The sequence below is a fragment of the Hippocampus bargibanti genome, linkage group LG05, assembly GCF_051943395.1.
Source record: "Hippocampus bargibanti isolate YZ-2025 linkage group LG05, ASM5194339v1, whole genome shotgun sequence".
In the NCBI taxonomy this organism is placed as follows: Eukaryota; Metazoa; Chordata; class Actinopteri; order Syngnathiformes; family Syngnathidae; genus Hippocampus; species Hippocampus bargibanti.
Genome location: NC_142738.1, coordinates 5406340 through 5429602, shown reverse-complemented (window position 1 = coordinate 5429602; position 23263 = coordinate 5406340). Strand labels below are relative to the sequence as shown.

The window sequence follows — 23263 nt, the reverse complement described above, 5'->3', positions numbered from 1 at the left end:
TGTTAACTAGATCGACTGTCAAATGTCCATTCTTACTTGTTGGGTGCATCTGATCTCTAGATCTGTTCAATCAACATCACCTCTTGTCTGAGTCTTAGGCTTCACCACTGGTTCCATCTCACTCTGCTCAGTTCCATCCTTGGCTTGGCAACTGTCAGACGCCTCATGGAAAAGAAGAACGGCATCTTCTTGGGGCAACTCAAGCTTCTGGTTTCCTTGATCCCCTTCAGAACTCTTCAGTCCAGTTTGATTGGCCCGTGCTACACAACTTCTTCCTCGTCCCACCTTCTCCATCTCGGCTTCCTTCTATCTTTTCCACTTCAGTAAGGCGTAACGATCCCACCTTCTTCATGCAGGGTGAAACGATCCCGCCACTGCCACCAATTGTCGTGCGGCGAGACAGCAAGCAGGTGGAAAGTTGATAAAAGTTCACTCAGCCAGATGCAGGAAGGGTATTGTGAGTTTTCTTTATTTGAAGTTGATATCAGTTTTCGGCAGACCCCAGGTAACACTGCTCTCCAGGTTGTCCTTTGTCCCTCTTCTTCCTCCTCGAAGAGACTGGCTCAGGCTGGCTTTAAAGGTGCTTCACCTGAGCTTCTGGCCAATCAGGTCCCAGCGGCAATTGGCCATTCCCAGGTGGTTGCAATCACCTTCTCAATCAGTCTAAATCAATTAGTGGTCGCCCAACTCTACTGTTTTGGATGGGGAGAAATGTGCACCTTTCTCCCATCCAAAATCCAGAACACACAAAATTATTTAACATTTCTTTTAGCATCATGACAATGAAAAATCTGAAATTGTAAAAGTCATCGTCCCAATACTTTTGACCAAACAGATGAAAGTGAAAAAACCTACAACAAAAACAAAAACCTATCAACCCAGCTACACAGAACACAATTGATGAGGAACTAGGTAAAATTATCGCATAGAAAGCACCTACAAGGGATCATTCCTCAAGATGGTGAAAGAAGAAGGTTACGTTCTTCATCAAGTGTTTCATGTTGAGGAAACCATTCCATCAAGCCATCGACGATCATCACAAATGTAAATAAAAAAAGACTTTATTATTATTAGCACAGTTTATTTCTTTAATTATAATACCACAACACATTTATTATACATAAAGTACGGTATATTTTATATCGTTTTAAGGCTTAGAAAATTAGAAAGTCGGAAATTATGTTTTATCGTGACCTGGGAACGGATTATTCTCATTTTAATGGTTTCCCAAGGTAAATTAATTTTTGGGATACATCCTTTTCACCTTACACACTCTCTCTGTGAAGCAATTAAGTTCGTAAGCCAAGGTATCACTGTTAGAGGAAAAATCTCAAATTGTAAAAGTCATCGTCCCAATACTTTTGACCAAACAGATAAAAGTGGACACAAATGTGAAGAGAAAATTATATGTACATTGGATACTTGCTGTATTCATATTTGACCCTTATACACACACACACACACACACACACACACACACACACACACACACACACACACACACACACACACGCACACATGCGCACACACATGCACACACACACACGCCACCACTGCCTTCTGTCATTAATTTCTTGCCCTCTCTCCTCTTTTCAAACACGTCCATTGTCCTTTCCATCGATTTACGTCTTGTTGTACGCCGGTAATAACAGGGCATGTCCAGACATCACCTTTTATTCTCCGTGCCTCTTTCCAACGCACATGAACGGGTGTGCAGTGACCCTGTAATTGCATCGTTATGGCTGGATCGGCCACCCTCGCATTGATCACCCCCGGCAGCGATTGATGCCCCCCAGCCGTCCTCCCACTCGTCCTCGCTCTTCTTTTCATTCTTTTTTCACTTCATAACATCCCATATTTCACCCTGATAGACAATTTCCGCACTGCATATTGATTTTATGTTGGAATGTGTTGAGTTGTGTTAGATCACAGGTGTCAAAGTCAAGGCCCGCGGGCCAAATCCGGCCCGCCACATCATTTTTTTCGGCCCGCGAAAGCAAATCAAACTTGTTAAATTCCATGATGATTGCTAAAATCTGAGCCAAAATTTCATATTTTTGGATGTCAACCACAATACAAGTCATTATTCTTGACTTCAGATTTGAAAATGAGTTATTCATTAATTTGCTGTGTGCTCTATATGTAATATTTGAAGGGATTTAAACATTATAATGGCTTCCCCAAATTCATAACGGCCCTCGAGAGGAAACCATAACTATAATGTGGCCCGCGGCAAAAAATGACTTTGACACCCCTGTGTTAGATGAAAACATGTTTTTTAAAAGTTTTATGTAAGAAAGCAAATGTAATTTTTCTTTGTCTGATTTTGATCCTTCTCATATTATATATATATATATATATATATATATATCATCGGAACATGTAAGCGTACAACGAGCTAGCTTTCTATCTATTTGAGTTATTCCCGGTTGAGTGAAAGCTGGCGCATGTGGCTGCCTCTGCTCACCCACGGAAAAACATATCGTGTGACTGTAAAGTGACCTTAAGAGTTTTGAAAGGCGCTTATAAAAGAAATGTATTATTAGTATTATTTTGTATTATTATTATTATTAGTAGTAGTAGTAGTAGTAGTTGTTATTATTATTATTATTATTATTATTATTATTATTATTATTATTATTATTATTATTATTATTAGGAACTAGCAGATAGTTGGCAAAGTAAAACTCAGATTTCAGAATGTCCCTGAATGCAACATCTGGTTTCATTGGATTGGATTGGATTTACCTTTATTAGTCTCGCAATGGAGAAATTGACATTTCAGCAGCAAAGTTATGAAAGGAAGTAGAAAGAAAATAATGAAGTAGAAAAACAAAATACAGGAGCCGCTGGAAAGGCAGCAACACTTGCGGCGCCATCTTGAAGTCAAACGAACAAAAAAAAAGACAAATAATATGACAAAACAAAAACGCATAGAGTCATTCATTCTTAAGCACTTTCTGTAACCTCTTTGTTACATGAGGCAGTTCTGGATGAAAGGGGAGAGGATCAAAGCGTCCTTTTCACCAGTGGATCAGGGACATCATGGTGGAATGTGCACGACGATCCGTTATGACTTCTATTAACAATAATACTATACCTCAATTTACGAACTTAATTGGTTCCCAGACAGAGTGTGTAAGGCGAAAAGTGTGTATCTAAAAAAAAAAATTCCCATAGGAAACCATTAGAATGGGAATAATCCGTTGCCGTGTTTACATAAAATATACTTATATATACCTATAATAATAATAATAATAATAAACTACACACAACATACCTTATTCTATGTATAATAAATGTGCTATTGTATTGTAATAAAAGAAATACACTGCATTGTATCATAAAGTCACTTTATTTACATTTGTGATGGTCATGTATGGCTTGATGGAATGGCGTTGGAGGTCAAAGGTCAAAGGGAATTGCTGTTTGGAGAGGCGCATTACATGAGGACTGTAATTAAAGAAATAAACTGTGCTGTAAAATAAAGTTTTATTTACCTTTTTGATGGTCGTTGATGGCTTATGGAAGGAGAGTCACCTTCCATAAGGACTGTTGTTAACTTAACCTCTGGTGCTGTTCGGTCATGTGCTTCCGCCGAAGATCACTCCGCCAGCCGTGGTGGGTGTGTATTATGAAAGTAGTGCTTATTATAAGGTTTAATTTTCATAAATTTGACGTTTGTAAGACAAAAAGTTTGTAAATTAAGGTGTTTGTAAGTTGAGGTCTCACTGTAATATCTGTCTATATATTATGGATCAGTGCATAGATAGATGGACGGATGGGTCAATGGATACAAAGAAAGAAAGAAAGAAAGTAGAAATTCAGGGCATTTAGAACACTCATCATGTGTGAGAGGAAACTGTGTTTCAGGGCTTGTCCTGAAAGTTTTATTATTACAAACTGAAGATGGATAATATTTATATGTAAGGACACAGAGGGGAAACCTTTATTTCTAAAGTGAAATTTGTGACGTTAAAATGTCTTTCCGGTGTAAGTGGAAGCAGACCAGCTGCCCACCGCCGGCAAATGGGCCTTGGACTGTAGCCATGACGACTGAGCTGTCGGCGTCTGGCAAACACGTGCCATTGTTTCCTCATTGCCGCACACTTTGCAGCACGTTGAAGCAATTCCGGCTCGGCGTGAAACAAGCGGTCCAGCTGAGAGCTCCATAAGAACACGCTGCTAACCTTTCAGGAGACGTTTGTTTGAAAGCCGCTTCGGCGACCGTGCTTCACAGCATGGGACAGAATACCAGTTGTTGCCTCCCCCCCCGCGGTTCGGCGGCACTAATGAAGTCCGATGTAAGCTTTATTAGAATTCAAAAGAGGCGGGGTCCTCGTGGTGAAGAAGAACTTAAAAAAACACAAGAGCTCGTTAACCACATCACACCTAAAGGAGCAGGCATGAGAAATCCAAAGGTCTGTAGAGGGAGTCGGTCGCCCTGGAGATGACAGCGGGTCGAGATTGTCCAACGAGACCGCCGCTTTGATGAAATAGACAGAAACGGAGGCCCGGCACAAATTGAGCAGCTTTTGTTCACAGTTGGAGCGCCTTTCTTCATCTTCGTTTTCTTCATTTACTCAACAACACTCAGTTCATGAAATTAATTAGAATGTGCTGCCTTCAGGAACTTAGTTTTCCAGATAACAACATAGCCTACTCTTTCATGCCCAAATGCTAACTTGTAGAATCTGGAAACAACGGACACTGAGTTACCCCGTGGAGTACCTGTCAATCTTTCGTAGTTTTAAAATTACCTGCAATTTGGCGTTGTGCTAGCAAATGGGACCGTGCTAGCAAACGGCACCGTGCTAACAAACGGGACCATGCTAGCAAACGCCACCGTGCTAGGAAACCGCACTGTGCTAGTAAACGGGACCATGCTAACAATGGCACCGTGTTAGCAAATGGCACCATGCTAGCAAACGGGACCTTGCTAGCAAACGGCACCATGCTAGCAAACGGCACAGTGCTAGCAAATGGCACCGTGCTAGCAAACGGGACCGTGCTAACAAACGGGACCATGCTAGCAAACGCCACCGTGCTAGGAAACCGCACCGTGCTAGTAAACGGGACCATGCTAACAATGGCACCATGTTAGCAAATGGCACCATGCTAGCAAACGGGACCTTGCTAGCAAACGGCACCATGCTAGCAAACGGCACAGTGCTAGCAAATGGCACCGTGCTAGCAAACGGGACCGTGCTAGTAAACGGGACCGTGCTTGCAAACGACATCGTGCTAGTAAACAGCACCGTGCTAGTAAACGGCTCCATGCTAACAACGGCACTGTGCTAGCAATCGGCACTATGCTAGCAAATGGGACCGTGCTAACAAACGGTACCATGCTAGCAAACGCTACCTTGCAAGCAAACGGCACTGTGCTAACAAATGATACCATGCTAGCAAACGGCACTGTGCTAGTAAACGCCACAATCCTAGCAAATAGCAAAGTGGCGCTATCAACAAACAGACACTTGGGTTGTATTTTCGGCTCGGAAAGGTTAAATGTTGACATCAAAATAATGACTTTTTTTTCTTAAGCAGGCTATTTTTCCAATATTAAAAAAGGCCCAAAAAGTACCACCTTAAAACGTAACATGTTAGTTTTTATAACTATATTTTGAGAACTTGCTAGTACCTTCTTCTTTTCCTTTCGGCTTTTCCCTTCAAGGGGTCACCACAGCGAATCAGTGTCCTCCATCTTTAGAGGTTTGATCCGCATGTTGGTTTTGGCCAAGCTTTTACGTCGGATGCCCTTCCTGACACAACCCTCTGTATTTAGCCCGGGCTTGGGACCGGCACAAGAAGACTTATGTCCCTTTGTGGCTACAGAACAAGCAACTCGCTCAGTAAAAGGCTCAAATGTTCAAATATATTAGTTTGCCCTTGATAATGCAAACCTAACTATATTTTGTCTATAAGGCGCTCGCTCAATGAACATCTCTTTTGGCCACTAAAACGCACTGTTTGTTCAGTCGGTCTGCTTCCACTTATCAAATCCAGATGCTGCTCCTCAACCAAGATTCTCAATAGGGATGACCACATGCTACTGTTTGAGCTCCATGGAGACAAGCTTTGTGTGCAATTTGATGGCAAAAAAAAAGTAATTTTATGAACAAATATATACGCAGCTTACGAACGCTTCATCTCACGAACTTTTCGCCTCCCGAACAATAAATTCGTGAGCATATAGTCCCGGCTGACGAACTAGTTTTCAGCAGATGAACACCAAACCACACGGTCGAACAGCGCCACGGTGGCTGGCGGACTAATTTTTGTCACCCCCTTTTTTTTGAGTGCGGATGTGGTTTGTTATCAAGTGTAGTGCTTTTACTATTATGGGACCAAAAAAGATCCCACCACAGGCTAGTGTTAAGCCGAAGAAGGCACAAAAGAAAATTACAGTCGAAAAGAAGAAGGAGATCATCGAAAAACACGAACGAGGTGTGCGTTTGTGTGACTTAGCGTCCCTGTACCAGTATGCTAAGTCGACCATTGCTACCAACCTTAAGAACAAGGAAGCTATTAAGGGTGGGTGTGTGGCTGAGGGTGTTTCTATGGTGTCTCTGCAACGGTCTCAGGCAATAGAAGAGGTTGAAAAACGTCTGTGGATTTGGATTAACGAAACACAGCTAGCAGAGGACAGTGTGAGTGAGGGTAACTCCCTCCCCTCCTCCTGCTCCCACTCCATTCCATAAAGCCATCAACTACCATCACAAAGGTAAATAAAACAACTTTATAATCCAGAACAGTTTATTTCTTCAATTACAATACAATAGCACATTTATTATACATAACATAATGTATATTTGGTGTAGTTTTAAGGCTTATTTATTGAAAATTAGGTTTTATGGGAATATGGGAACGGATTATTCTCATTTTAATGTTTTTGTATTGGAAATGAATGTTTGGAAGATGAACTTTTCGCCTTATAACTTCTGGTAACCAATTAAGTTTGTAAGCAGAGGTATCACTGTACTTTTTAATTGCTTCTGTATGTCAAGTTGGACAGACTGAACCTGCCCACCCGTGAACGGTGAAATTCCGCAATCAACCACACACTGCCCATTTCACCATCCAACAAATGCTCACCGAGCATTTACTACCCGATGACTTGCCAGCCAGGCTGTGATAAAATCCTCCATCTTCTAACCATAGCCGGCCGACCCACCAAACTCTTTTAAAAGCTGCCGTCTTCCTGCTTCCTGATTCTTCTTCTCTTCTTACCTTCTTCTCTTAACACAGGGGTGTCAAAGTCATTTTTTGCCACGGGCCACATTATAGTTATGGTTTCCTCTCGAGGGCCGTTATGAATGTTTAAATCCCTTCAAATATTACATATAGAGCACACAGCAAATTAATGAATAACTCGTTTTCAAATCTGAAGTCAAGAATAATGACTTTTATTGTGGTTGACATCCAAAAATATGACATTTTGGCTCAGATTTTAGCAATCATCATGGAATTTAACAAGTTTGATTTGCTTTCGCGGGCCGAAAAAAATGATGTGGCGGGCCGGATTTGGCCCGTGGGCCTTGACTTTGACACCTATGTCTTAACACATCTTCTGTTGCCAAAAGCTAACGAAAATTCAAACAGTTGTGAGAGTTCAGAGACAAGGCTTTTTTTTACTCGTAAAATTGTTAGTGTGCGCTGCAAAGTTCAAAGTGACCCGGGCTTCCTGTCATGTGGTTTTAAATGGTGTGGGAAGTCAGCAGGGGGGGATGTCCATAGGTTAAAGAAATACTTCCGAAATCCCCTTTTCTTATAGATATGGTTTCGCACGCACGTATCCACAAACACACACAAAAATCACAAGAGCCACTTAATTTCTATTGATCTAATCTTGAAAGTCCTCTTTCCAACATTAAATCTGCTTATGGATCACGGTAAGCAGCATACAAAGGCCCTATCTATCTATCTATCTATCTATCTATCTATCTATCTATCTATCTATCTATCTATCTATCTATCAAGTTATACCTCATCTCGTGAACGCTTTAGCTCACGAACTTTTCGCCTTACAAACATTAAATTCGCGAGAATATAATCTTGGTATACAATCTAGTTTTCGGCAGATCAACACCAAACCACACGGTCGAACAGCGCCACAGTGACAGGCGAACTAGTTTTCCACACCCCTTTTCTTTGAGTGCAGACGTGGTTTGCTATCGAGTGGAGTACTTTTGCTATTATGCGACCGAAAAGTCGACCATTGGTACGTGTGGCTAAGGGTGTTTCTGTGTTGTCTAAGGCAACAGTCTCAGGCAATAGTAGGTTGACAAACTTATGTTGATTTGGATTAACGAAAAGCAGCTAGCAGGGTACATTGTAAGTGATGGTATTATGGCTGAGAAAGCACGGCAACTTCACTCGGATTTCATCAAGAGGCAACTACATCAACAACCATCACAAAGTTAAAAACAACGATTTTATTACACCGTACAGTTCATTTATTTAATTACAATACCATAGCACATTTATTATACATAAAATAAGGTCTTTTTGTGTAGTTATAAGGCTTATTTAGGAGAAAATTCTGTTTTATGCGGACCTGGGAATGAATTATTCTCATTTTTAATGGTTTCTTATGGGAAATAAATGTTTGGCAGACGAACTGTTCGCCTTACACACACTTTCTGGGAACCAATGAAGTTCGTAAGGTGAGATATCACTGTGTTGGGACACCAAAGTACCATAGAGGTAGAGAAACTATCCAATTTATGTTTAAAAATGCTATGTACAAAAATTATATATGCATTTGTCTTGTTTGGGTATTAGTGAGTACCACTTTTCGGCTGACAGTCGTGCGCTTTTGTTCAGGCCATCCCCGTAATGACTCTCATATGTGGCCCATTTCCCTTTAGGACCCACAAAGGCACTCGGGCCCCGACCACAGCGCGCGGGCCGGAGCTAACTGGGCTAATTAATGACTGCAAAGCCACACGCCTCCTCCTCTTGTCGCTCCTCCTTCTGTTTTTCATTTGTAGCTTTTATGCTAGCACTTTCCTCCCGTTCCATCTGATGGTTTTTGTTTATGTTGTATTCTGTTATCATGGTCAGCCCTTGCGTCATGTTTTGAACGTGATTTGTTATTTGAATCGCTATGGAAACCTATAAACATCATTTTGGGGTTTCAGTGACTCACAATTAAAATGGTTCCTCCCACATGCAGAATTATCCTTAAAACGAGAAGAAGAGAAAAAGAAAAAGCATGATGAAATTGATTAGTCAGCCAAGATGTATTTTATTTATGAGAGTAATTTAATACTGGAACGTACGTGTGAGATGACTTGTGCTTTAGGTCAAGGCGTCAAACGTTGCCGCCGTGTTCCACCCACATGCAATGACTAACGCTGTAATGTTGAACAATTTAGGCAACTGCAACATTAAAAATGTGCTTTTGATGGCAAAATGATGTATTTAACAATATCAATGGTGTAACAATTTTACATTTGCCAAACTTTACCAACTATTTACACGGTAGTCGTGGTACTAGTACTTAGTGTGTGCGCGACTTTGTGTACATTGAGCCATGTTTTTTTTGTGTGTATGTCACATCTGTTTCTTCTTCAAAATTGAACTACAGTGATACTTTGGCTTACGAGCTTAATTGGTTCCCAGACGGAGTGTGTAAGGCGAAAAGTGTGTATCCTAAAACTTAAGTTCCGATAGGAAACCATTAAAGTGAGAATAATCCGTTCCCCATAAAACATAATTTTCTACTTTCTAATTTTCTAAGCCTAAAACTACACAAAATCTACCTTATTTTATGTACAATAAATGTGCTATGGTATTATAATTAAAGAAATAAACTGTACTGTATAAAATCGTTTCATTTACCTTTGTGATGGTCGTTGATGGCTGGATGGAATGGATAGCTTTTTGCATAAAGTGCCTCAAGGAGCGAGTGCTCCAAGAGCGTTGTAATCCAAAATACATCATTTAATCATCACATAATGAATCAAACATTTTCAAACAGGTGGAACAATTGTCATTAACTCACTTAATTAATTCACTGCCATTCACAAAATTATTCGGGAATTGAAACTATGACAGTGCGCCATTGCCAAATTGGTTCTGGTATTTTTTTTTTCGTGCTTAGGTGCCGATAAAGTGCTGGCCAACCTTTTGGCAATGTTTTTTTCCCTTCCACGAGGGGGCAGCATTTACCGCTTTGTTCTAGCTTAAGCTTTTGTTAATGCGCTATATAAACCAATATGTATGTATCGCATTGTATTTTGGACATTCACCCCCATTTCAAGCTCATATAACTCCAGACCCATATAATTTAGGAATTAACTCTTTCTTTCTTGATGAAAGAAGAGAGTCTAAGGTTTCTTACGCTGTATTAAATGTTTATGTAGTCCTAAAACTATATATTCTGTGGGTCATGGAATTGGAGTGACAATGACAAAAACCCTGGCACTGGAGAGGACACATTTTTTGCACGTCTGGCATTTCTCTTTGTCTTTTCTGTAATACCATACAATAGCTATCTGGCTGGCTAGCTATTAGCTATCTATTGGCTTGCTAGCTAGCTTTTTATGTATTTGTCTTACTATTCTATTTGAGTTACTTCTAGGTTGAGTGAACGCTGGCGCGTATGGCTGCCGCTGCTCACCCGCAGAAAAAAAACTTATCCTGAACTGTAAAGTGACCTTGAGAGTTTTGAAAGGCGATTATAAATGAAATGTATTATTATTATTATTATTATTATTATTATTATTATTATTATTATTGTTATTATTAAAGAAGATTTTGGTACAGGCAAACAATGGCAAAAACAAAGCAGTCACATGACTCACTCACAGTGGCTTGATTTCACCAAGACTCGTCTCCATTGGGACATCGCCGTCCTCGTTGCCCCCACGCACAAGACAACTAGTAATAGTGTGTCAGCGTAAGTCCACTCGTGTTTAGCAAGGAGAGGCCCTTGTGTTTTCTTAGGGGCCGAGTAGGGCCGGGACCCCCAGCACCTTGTGGGTAAAAGGAGATCTTTGTGTGTTTGAGCTTTCAGTCAGTCTCAACGTTCCCAGAGGAGCACAATGAATAGGGGCTTTTTTTTCAATTTTGTGGTGGTTTTTTTTCTTGGGTCCCATTCGACAGACCTGCATTTAGATTTGATGCCATTGATCAGAAGTATAATAAAAACGGAGGTCCGAGAAAATAAAACGATGTGTATGGAAATGAAAAGATGTTTAAAATTTGTTCAGAATCAGAATCAGAAAACCTTTAAAGGACAACCGACACCATTTTTCTGATTTCCTAACTGACATCAGAAAAACGTTTTATAGCATCTAAAATACCCAAAACACGCAGTATGATATTTTTTTGTCAAATGCAAAACACCAATAAAAATGAGTTAAAGTGTCCCAAAACTACTTCACAATGACCCCGGAAATGGCGAGTTTCAGAAGGTCCCGCCTTCTTGCTCGTGACGTCACACCAGGACGTCTTGCCTTGCTCTAGAATCAAAACAATGGCTTCAGATTCAGAGAAGATGCTTTCTTGTTACTCACCCAGTTATCAATGATTCAAATAGTTCTGATGAGGAAAGCATAAATGTCTGCAATAGATTAAAGAAGACCTTCCGTATCATTTTGAGGCGTCTGGACTCCAATGTAGCGTCCCAGAAAATGCAGAAGATGGCGCCCAAGCTCCATTGGAAATGGGCTGATTTGTCTGCTGGGAATTTGTGTCAACTAGTATCAAATAGTAGTCTTGGTGCAACACACAACGATTCAGCATCGCGTTATTTATGAGTTCTCCTTCTAATTTCGCCATCAACACGAAATTTTCAGACCAAACAAAGTACCCAAAATGCATTGTGTGTCCTTTCTCGTTCAGGGGCGTTCCCTCCGTGACGTGACGTCAGGCATCGTTACCAACTCAAAAACAAGACTTCCTGAACATTCAGCGCGAGTGCAAAAGAAAAAACCTTGCCACAGGCCATGGCCAGCGCTTTATCGGCACCCAAGCATGAAAAAAAAACCTGAACAAATTCAGGAATGGCGCTCAACGTCAAATTTTCAATTCCCGAATAAATTGGTGAATGGCAGTGAATGAGTTAACAAATAAACATCACATCATCATGTTATTTCATGTTCATTGAATGAATCTTTGCCGCTGACCATGACGGCTGGTCTCTCGCAGGTCCAAGGTCAGATGCCTCCCCTCATGATCCCCGTGTTCCCTCACGATCAGAGATCTTTGGCGGCCGCCGCGGCCGCCGCACAGCAAGGTTTCCTCTTCCCACCGGGCATGTCATACAAACCAGGTATGCGCGCACACACACACACACACACACACACACACACACACACACACACACACATGCACACACGCCCACATTCCTGTTTCAATGGGTTTGTGAGGTCTGTATAACTCCAGATAAGGAGTGAGGACCACCGTTGCTGATCAGTTTCGAGAAGAACTAGTGTTACATTTGAACACTAAATGTCACCCCATTTCCCACTTCTTTAAAAAGAAAGAAACAAAGAGTGGACTTGAAACTGAAATAACAGCAGGAGTGAGGTTTCTGAATGGCTACATTCAAGGTCCTCACCCCTGTGGTGAATTTGGTGTAAATATCGTTTTACTTGTTGTGGTATGAACTTTTTCCTCTCATTAACCACGCACACACACACACACACACACACACACACACACACACACACACACACACACACACACACACACACACACACACACACACACACAATAAACACACACACAGTGAATAAAAAGTATGTGTATCCAAGTGAAATGAAAATACACACCAAAAATCATTTTGGTGATGATTTGTGAGGACCTCTCTGAAAGTTTAACATATGCATATATAGACCTTCCAGAAGCCTTTAGAATGAAAAACTTGTGAGGACCGGCCAAAAGGTCCTCACTTGTCAAAAATGTCCTCACTATGTATATGATATAAAATGTTAGTGGTCCTCACAAGACTAGTCATACAAACACAAACACACACGTGCACGCACGGGAAACAATGCGGTGATGAATGCGGAGGAAATAAATGTTTTCTGGATAAACAATCTGCCTCTGACAAAGACAGCTCTTATCAGTGGCACCTCCCATGCTGTCTCTCTCTCACACACACACACACACACACACACACACACACACACACACACACACACACACACACACACACACACACACACACACACACAATGGGAACCCGGTTCACGTTAATGAGGTGTGTCAGGTGAGGAATGTTGTGCAAAAGAGTGGAGAGATTTACAAGGCACTCAACAATACATTGGACACAGCCCAGCCTGGAATGTCATGTCTCTTTTCTTTTTTAATACGTGCTGAAAGCTGCGCAAAATATCTGCAATGTGAAACATGTCACACGGTTAACATATAACAAAAAATATTAAAGCATTAAAAAAACACACACACATACAAGGTTGCTGAACATATGCAGTAGTGGATGCATCAATGCAGTAATAATAATACATTTCATTTCTAAGCGCCTTTCAAAACTTTCAAGGTCACTTTACAGTCACAGGATACGTTTTATCAGTGGGTGAGCAGCGGCAGCCACACGAGCCAGCTTTCACTCAACCCGGAAGTCACGCTCACATAATATAATAATATTAATATGATAATAATACATTTTAATTCAATAATAATACATGTCATTTATACGTGCCTTTCAAAAAAAAAGCATTCTATAATGTCATCTTGAGACAAGTGGAGAATTCTGGAGCAAAATGTGCTTCCTAATTAAAAAATAAAAACACACTTGCAGATGAATGCACACATACACCTTATACACACACACACACCTTATACACACACACTCACACGCTAATACACACTCTCACAGTACACACTGCCTTGAGAACGCACACATCATAAAGAAATAGACTGATGACATGGCTCTTGCCAGAACAAAAAAGTCAATTAAAGGTATACACACACACATAGACACACACACACATATGTACGCTATCAATGTACACATTGGTTCAACAGTACGTATGTCTGAAAGGTGATTTGGAAAATCACCAATGGTCAATTGAAGATATGCTGCAAACAGATATAAAATTATTCACACACACACACACACACACACATTACTGTTTCAATGGTTTTGTGAGGTCCGGATTACTTCAAATAAGGAGTGAGGACCACTGTTGCTGATAAGTTTAGAGAAGAACTAGTGTTACATTTGAACACTAAATGTCACCCCATTTCCCACTTGAACTTCTTTAAAAAGAAAGAAATAAAAAATGGACTTGAAACTGAAATAACGGTAGGAGTGAGGTTTCTGAATGGGTACATTCAAAGTCCTCACCCCTGTTGTGAATTTGGTTAAAATATCGTTTTACTTTTTGTGCTATGAACTTTTTCCTCTCATTAACCACGCACACACGCACATAAACACCCAAAGTGAGTAAATAGTGTGTGTATCCGAGTGAAATGAAAATACACACCAAAAAATCATTTTGGGTGAATTTGTGAGGACCTCTTTGAAACTTTAACAGATGCATATATAGACCCTCTAAAATGAAAAACTTGTGAGGACCGGCCAAAAGGTCTTCACTTGTCAAAAATGTCCGCACTACGTATGGTATAAAATGTTAGTGGGCCTCACAAGACTAGTCGTACACACACACATGGCCGAATGTACACACATGCGCACACACACAGGACTAGATACGACTACTACTATCACCACTAAGTAGTGTACAACTACAGTAAAGTCTCGTTATATCGATATTCTCGGGAGTCCGAAAAATATCGATATAACCGGGACTATCGATATATCCGACCCTGCGTGCATAGAAATAGTATCGATATAACCGGGACTATCGATATATATCCGATATCGATATAATGAGACTTTACTGTAGTTTGAAAAGTTTTGTAAATCACTAGTGGCGGAAAAAGCAACACAAGTAGCAAATACCCACAAAGGTATACACACCTCTGTTCACTATCCAGCCTGTGCATTTTTGGAATATTCCTCGCTTTCCTCCAGGTGTTCCACCATTTGGAAAGATTTCCCCCTACATGAGCGCACTTGTCCAAAGAGAGGCAAACATTATTATTATTATACTTTTTTTTTTTTTTAAACGGTAAGGGGTGGTTGTTAAAAAGCCATTATTAACTGGAACAAAAGCTCGGACATGGAAAGCCTTTTAGAGTCCAACCTCGGGAGAATGGAGTGTAAGTGGGAGGTGTATATGGAATTAAACCGGGATATGAATATAAACATGAAGCCACTGTGTTCTCGCTACAGGTGACAATTACCCCATGCAGTTCATTCCTTCCACAATGGCGGCGGCGGCGGCGTCCGGGCTCAGTCCACTTCAGCTGCAGGTGACACACCACACGGACACACACATATCAGGCCACTAGAATTTCAGGGGTCATTTTAATGCAGGAGATATTGATATTTTCGTTAGAACATAAAGATCACAATCAGAATCATCTTTATAGATGAACGAGTTGTAATAAGCAAAAGCAAAAATATTTGGTAAATTGCACATTCTTGTATTACCGATACCTATGCTCAGAATGAAAGCCTCAAAGAACAATACAGTGGGACCTTGGCTTACGAACTTCCCAGACAGCGTGTGTAAGGTGAAAAGTGTGTATCCCAAAAAATCATTTCCCATAAGAAACCATTTAAATGAGAATAATCCGTTCCCAGATCTCCCATAAAACATAATGTGCTACTTTCTAATTTCTAAGCCTTAAAACTCCACAAAATATACCTTATTTTATGTATAATAAATGTGCTATAGTTTTCTAATTAAATAAATAAACTGTACTGTATAATAAAGTCATTTTATTTACCTTTGTGATGGTCGTTGATGTCTTGATGGAATGGAGTGGCCGGTTTCATCAGCATTAAACACTTGATGTGGAACGTATCCTTCTTCTTTCACCATCTTGAGGAATGATCCCTTTAGGTGCTTTCTCTGTGATAATTGTATCTAGTTCATCAATTGTGATCTGTCTAGCTGGGTTGATAGCTTTTTGCATCAAGTGTACAGATGACTTGTGTGGGTTATTTGTGGAGCCTGATTGATGGGATCTTTAACCTTCCAGTCTACACTCTGATTTTGAACCCATTTCAAAGTTGAAATGGGTCCAAATTTCACTGTTTTCTATCCATTTTCTCACCATTTTACTTGTTTTTTTTTCACTTTTTCACTTTTTTTGTTTCAAGCTCTATCCTCTCCCTTTCGTGTGTGTGTGTTTTCTCATACTCTCTCTCTGTCTGTCTGTCTCTTTAATGTTTAACCGCCCCCCACATACACACACACACACACACACACACACACACACACTGCTGGGTTCTTGACCAATCACGTGGCTTTAACTGAAGACGCCATTTTGTTTTTTTGAGAACGGCCTCACTCTCTGTCTGTAACCCAATGCCCCACTGCTGCGTTCTTGACCAATCACGTGGCTTTAACCGATGACTGGGGGCGGGGAATAGAAGACAAAAAAAAGTCAGCTGCCATTTCCTTATTTGGAGCACGGGCTTGTTCACGAACGACACATCACTCATTGTGGCTGCTCCGTGTGTATCCCGAAAAATAGTTTGTATGCCAAGCTAATTTTTTCATGAATGTAACGTTTGTAAACCGAAAAGTTCGTAAGCCAACGGGTTCGTAAACTGAGGTCCCACTGTAATGCTAATTTAAAACCCGGAGGCGTCGGTTGTCCTTTAAAGGACAAAAAAAAAATACTTACAACATTGTGCCCACAAATAGGAAATTAGTTGCCCGAAGTCATAAAAATCCGCACGTCCCAAAGGAAAATCATTTGCTGGGGGAAAAAAGTCAAAATTCAAAATTATTTCTTGAAAAATAATTGAAGATTTGGCTGTTGTCGAAATGACACTTTTTCTTTGCATGCCATTTAATTGAACGAACCACGAAAATTGCCAATATGAGGAGCTCTTGGGATGTTGTTTTGGAATACCTCGGTGTTAATGTTGATAGTGTTGGCATGCATACATTTTTTTTTCTGCTAAAAAAAATGCTCGTAGTTGAAAGAGTAAAAAAAATGGTTAACTGCCTTGACCTCGACATCACATAAAGACCGCTTTACATTGATTGAATAAGCGACGTCCTCTCTTCTTTACATCCTCGTTTGAAAAGAAAATTGCAGACAAAGCAAACAAAAGCAGCCTCTCAGAAAATTACAACATTCCCGCGACAGAACAAGTGCCTAAAGACGACGCATTTAAGGCACTGTTTCCATTTAGATAAAGAAATATTAACCCGATAAACAAAACCACTTGGCACAAGCGCACCCCTGAGTTCAAGTGGTGCAATACAGTATGTCCGAAAGAAATAAAGAAAGAAATAAAAAGAGAAAAGACACTCTTATTGGGCCTGTTATCCGTTTGCTTGACATAATAACTATCCCGCGTCTACCCGCTGCATGAAACCACTCAACCGAATGCCAGGTCAAGGCTAACTGGCTTCATGTCAAGGAAAGAAAGATGGCTGAAAGAAAGGGTTTACAGCCTGACGGCTGTCTCTGCCATCTTTCCTGTGCTTCTTTGAAGTCCGTGTTGTTAAACATCCTGTGAAGGAGGTCGGCGATAAGACAGGAAGAAGAATAAAGAATAGTAGTGCTGCAATGACATAGGGGGGCTACTAGCTGAGTTTTCAGGGAACAGGTGGTCTGTATCCAGAGTGTCCTAAATAAATACGGTGATACCTTGGCTTACAAACTTAATTGGTTCCCAGACATAGTGTGTAAGGCGAAAAGTGTGTATCCCAAAAATTAATTTCTCATAGGAAACCATTCAAATGAGAATAATCCGTTCCCAGGTCCCCATAAAACATAATTTTCTACTTTCTACAACCGACGCCTCTGGACAAGTTATGTCCATAATTTGTAAAATCACTTCAAATGACTTCCACTCAGCGTATTTTATAAAGATTCCACGGCATATAGCTATATTTTACGTTGTAAGACTTGCTATGAATATTCAGGAAGTCTTGTTTTCGAGTTGATGATGATGCCTGACGTGACGTCACGTCAGAAATGCGCCCCGACCGAGAAAGCGACATGCATTTTGGGTACTTTGTTTGGTGTGAAAACTTGGTGTTGATGGCGAAATTAGAAGGAAAAAACATAAATAACGCGATGGTGAATCGTTGTGTGTTGCACCAAGACTACTATTTGATACTAGTTGACACAAATTCCCAGCAGACAAATCAGCCCATTTCCAACGGAGCTTGGGCGCAATCTTATGCATTTTCTGGGAGCTACATTGGAGTCCAGACGCCTCAAAATGATACGGAAGGACTTCTTTAATCGATTGCAAACATTTATGCTTTCCTCATCAGAACTATTTGAATCATTGATAACTGGATGAGTAACAAGAAAGCATCTTCTCTGAATTTGAAGCCATTGTTTTGATTCTAGAGCAAGGCACGATGTCTTGGCGTGACGTCACGAACAAGGGGGCGGGACCTTCTGAAACTCGCCATTTCCCAGGTCATTTTGAAGTAATTTTGGGACACTAACTCATTTTTATTAGTGTTTTGCATTTGACTAAAAATATCAGCCTGCGTGTTTTGGGTATTTTAGATGCGATCAAATGTTTTTCTGATGTCAGTTAGGAAACAAAAAGGTTGTCCTGTAAAAGATAGATGTGCCAGTGGAATAATAAAACAAATAATCAGAACCCCTAAATAGAGCCCAACAAGGTGTTTTTGGGCCAGTAATAGAAATTAAAGCGCCTCTAAAAGTCAAATCAAATCCTGGAAGAGTTAAGATTGACTGCAAAAAAAGTTGATTTAATCACTGGAGTCATTGTGATTTAAATCCTTGCCGTGTTTCAAAACATCGGCTATTCTTTTGTGCGTGTGCCAGCAAGCTCGAGGAGCGACAGGTAACACGCGAGCGACCGCTCTTTTCTCATCCGCCCGTCAGACAAAAGCCTTTCGTTGCGATGAATCACGACAGAAGGAATTCCGTCCCTCCCGAAAGCGTAACACCTGGACGGGCAATTCATCACGCACTTTACTGCCGCTTGACACCTGCGCGGGGAGATTAGCACTTAGCGTTAATGGTTATCAGAGCGTATATTTCTAAAAGGCGGAAAATGCTTGGCATTCTGTCGTATGAAAACAAAACAGAAAATAAGACACTTATTGTCGCATTGTTCTTGTGGATCAGGGTTCTCCTTAGCTACTATTGACACAGGACAGTCAAAGCGCTACCAAAGCAAAGACGTGGCGAAGGAAACATGAATGAGAGAGGAAGCGTTTAATCATTGGCTCAAAAGTGAGTTTGTTTACGAGGTAGCAATTATGACAGGAATGTTTGCGAGGTGGCAGGCCGGCGGCGCATGTTTGGACCTTGTTGTCAAAACAATAGCCGTTGTCACAAATACTTTGTCGTGCAAAAACAAGCACACAAAAAAATATTTTGCAGGGTTATTACGGTATTTATTAAGGGAAGGTGTTTATACAAATTTTCTGGCTAATGTAGCATAGCATAGAACGTTAGCCTTCGCATAAACCGCATTATGAGAAGGTTCCCCGCTTAGCGAAAAATGGGAATATGCTGATGCTGATTGCCGTAAAAAAACAAGCAAACAAAACAAATACTTTGGTGGGTTATTACGGTATTTATCAAAGGGAGGTTGTTTATATTAATTTTCTGGCGAATGTAGCGTAGCATAGCACGTTAGCCTTAACATAAACCGCAATTTGAGAAGGTTCCCCGCTTAGCGAAAAACGGGAATATGCTGATGCTGATTGCAGTAAAAAACAAGCAAACAAAAAAATACTTTGCAGGGTTATTACGGTATTTATTAAAGGGAAGTGGTTTATATTATTTTTTACTGTCGAATGTAGCATAGCATAGAACGTTAGCCTTCACATAAACCGCATTATGAGAAGGTTCCCCGCTTAGCGAAAAACGGGAATATGCTGATGCTGATTGCCGTAAAAAAAAACAAGCAAACAAAACAAATACTTTGCAGGGTTATTACGGTATTTATTAGGGGGAGGTTGTTTATATAAATTTTCTGGCTAATGTAGCATAGCATTGAACGTTAGCCTTAACATAAACCGCAATTTGAGAAGGTTCCCCGCTTAGCGAAAAACGGGAATATGCTGATGCTAATTGCCGTAAAAAAACAAGCAAACAAAACAAATACTTTGCAGGGTTATTACGGTATTTATGAGGGGGAAGTGGTTTATATTATTTTTTTTGGCTAATGTAGCATAGCATAGACGTTAACCTTAGCATAAACCGCAATTTGAGAAGGTTCCCCGCTTAACGAAAAATGGAAATATGCTGATGCTGATTGCCGTAAAAAAACAAGCAAACAAAAAAAATACTTTGCAGGGTTATTACGGTATTTATGAGGGGGAAGTGGTTTATATTTTTTTTTTGGCTAATGTAGCATAGCATAGAACATTAGCCTTCACATAAACCGCATTATGAGAAGGTTCCCCGCTTAGCGAAAAACGGGAATATGCTGATGCTGATTGCCGTAAAAAAACAAGCAAACAAAAAAATACTTTGCAGGGTTATTACGGTATTTATGAGGGGGAAGTGGTTTATATATTTTTTTTTGGCTAATGTAGCATAACATAGACGTTAGCCTTAGCATAAACCGCAATTTGAGAAGGTTCCCCGCTTAGCGAAAAACGGGAATATGCTGATGCTGATTGCCGTAAAAAAACAAGCAAACAAAAAAAATACTTTGCAGGGTTATTACGGTATTTATTAGGGGGAAGGTGTTTATATAAATTTTCTGGCTAATGTAGCATAGCATAGAACATTAGCCTTCACATAAACCGCATTATGAGAAGGTTCCCCGCTTAGCGAAAAATATGCTGAAGCGGCGCCGCAGTGGTCTTGATTGACGGAACCGCAGCCTCGCCACCATTTCATGCTCGGGTCTCACTCACGACGCGTTCTTCGAGGGATTTTGACAGCCCGCAAAGGCTTTCCAATCAAAACAAGTGGCGTGACATCACAGGCTTTGTTTCAAGCAGCGGTGAGGCTCCGTTTTCAGTGTATGATTGATATTCGAAAAAAAAAAGGATCTAACCGCCATTATTGCAGTTTTGACTACGAGGAAATTGGATCTGCCAATCCTGGAGGGGAAGAGTGGGGGTCTTTTCAACTGAGAGGGGGATTAGCGTATAAAGACAAGATGGAACAGATGCGAGAGGAAGAAAAGTGAAAGCGTGCAGACGGACACTATCAAAAACCGTCTTTGAGTCATATACTCTAGCTAGTTAGCACGTGAGGCTAACTAGCGATACAGTCTCGCTAGTTATCACACAGAGCTAACTAGCTATAGAGTCTTGCTAGTTAGCACGTGAATCTAACCAGCGATACAGTCTCACTAAAATTACAAATATATCTATAAGTTTGACAAAACTAGATGATCAACAAAAATATAACACTTGAAGCTAACTAGCGATACAGTCTTTCTAGTTAGCACGTGAAGCTAACTAGTGATACAGTCTCGCTAGTTAGCACACGGAGCTAACTAGCGATAGAGTCTTGCTGGTTAGCACATGAATCTAACCAGCGATACAGTCTCACTAAAATTGCAAATATATCTATAAGTGTGACAAAAGTAGACTATCAACAAAAATATGGCAAATTAAGCTAACTAGCGATACAGTCTTGCTGGTTAGCACATGAAGCTAACTAGCGATACTGTCTTGCTAAAATTGCAAATATATCTTTAAATCTGACAAAAGTATACTATAACAAAAATATAGCACAACATTTCTAAATAGTAACCCAACTGTATAGGGCCTCTGCAATTTTCATGATACTAGTGCAGCTACTAGTGCAGTCTTCTTCCGGAGACAAATTCCTTGTGTGTTCTACATGGCAATAAAGAAGATTCTTATTCTGGTTCTGGTGAAACTAACTAGCGATACTGTCTCGCTAATTAACACGTGAAGCTAACAAGCGATCCAGTCTCACTAGTTAGCATGCAAAACTAGCTAGTGATACAATCTCGCTAAAATTGCAAATATCTCTAAGTGTGACAAAAGTAGTTTATCAACAAAAATATAGCATGTGAAGCTAACTAGCTATACAGTCTCGCTAGTTAGCACATGTAGCTAACTAGCGATAAGTCTCGCTAGTTAGCAGGTGATGCTAACTACTGGTACAGTCTCGCTAGTTAGCACATGTAGCTAACTAGCGATAAGTCTCGCTAGTTAGCAGGTGATGCTAACTACCGGTACAATCTTGCTAGTTAGCACATGAAGCAAACTAGCTATACAGTCTTGCTAATTAGCACGTCAAGCAAATTTTCCTTGTTGGCAACTTATATATAACAAATGTGACTTTAAAGCACAACAAAAGCTGCCTGATACGAACCAGTGTAGAGCAGAGAGCCTGAATTAGCACAGATGCTAACAGAAGCTTTAACATCTATTTGAATGACTTTATGTCTTTCAGCCACCTTCAGCCACTTTCCGCTTACAATCAGAATCAGGATCCCTAATATTGACCAAATATGTAAAAAAAAAAAAAAAAAAAGATTTTGGCTGATAGTTTAAGCCACGCGAGCATGACAGCAAACGAGCAAGCCATTTTTCCTAGTTTTTTTTTTTCCTGTTGCTACCAAATCTGCGGCGAGTAGACTAAACTCTTAACTACTCGGCTCGACAAGGCCAGCCTGCTCATCGCTGCTTTAGCTTCAATTAGCGCCTGAATCACGTGTTTATTTTCCTTCCGACGAATGAATGGCCTTTTCAGGGGCCTCCACTTTGCCTCCTGGAAAGTTAAGAAAAAAAAAAATAACCCAAACAACACTTTGACCAATCATCACAATATTATCACACTTGTGAAATCGCCGAAATGAGATCCAATGCGGAGCACATTTCCAATACAGTGATACCTTGGTTTACGAACTTAATTGGTTCCCAGACAGAGTGTGTAAGGCGAAAAGTGTGTATCCCAAAAAATAATTTCCCATAGGAAACCATTAAAATGACAATAATCCGTTCCCAGGTCCCCATATAGCAACATGTTCTACTTTCTAATTTTCTAAGCCTTAAAACTACACAAAATATACCTTATTTTATGTATAATAAATGTAATACGGTATTATAATTAAAGAAATAAACTCTACTGTATAATAAAGTTGTTTTATTTACCTTTGTGATGGTCGTTGATGGCTTGATGGAACGGAGTGGCCGGTTTCATCAGCATTAAACACTTGAGGAAGGTAGCCTTCTTCTTTCACCATCTTGAGGAATGA

At 40.3% G+C, this 23263-nt stretch overlaps 1 protein-coding gene across 3 annotated transcripts in view; it reads left to right on the top strand.

Annotated features, from left to right (window-relative positions):
• The window catches only part of LOC148897610 (transcription factor SOX-6-like), a 116528-nt gene that overhangs the window by 73428 nt on the left and 19837 nt on the right, over window positions 1-23263 (top strand). For all 3 annotated transcript variants that reach the window (XM_088996511.1, XM_088996513.1, XM_088996510.1), the window contains 2 exons: window positions 12163-12286; window positions 15275-15354. In XM_088996511.1, coding sequence (XP_088852637.1) covers window positions 12163-12286; window positions 15275-15354 — 204 coding nt within the window. The remainder of the gene's footprint in view (window positions 1-12162; window positions 12287-15274; window positions 15355-23263) is intronic.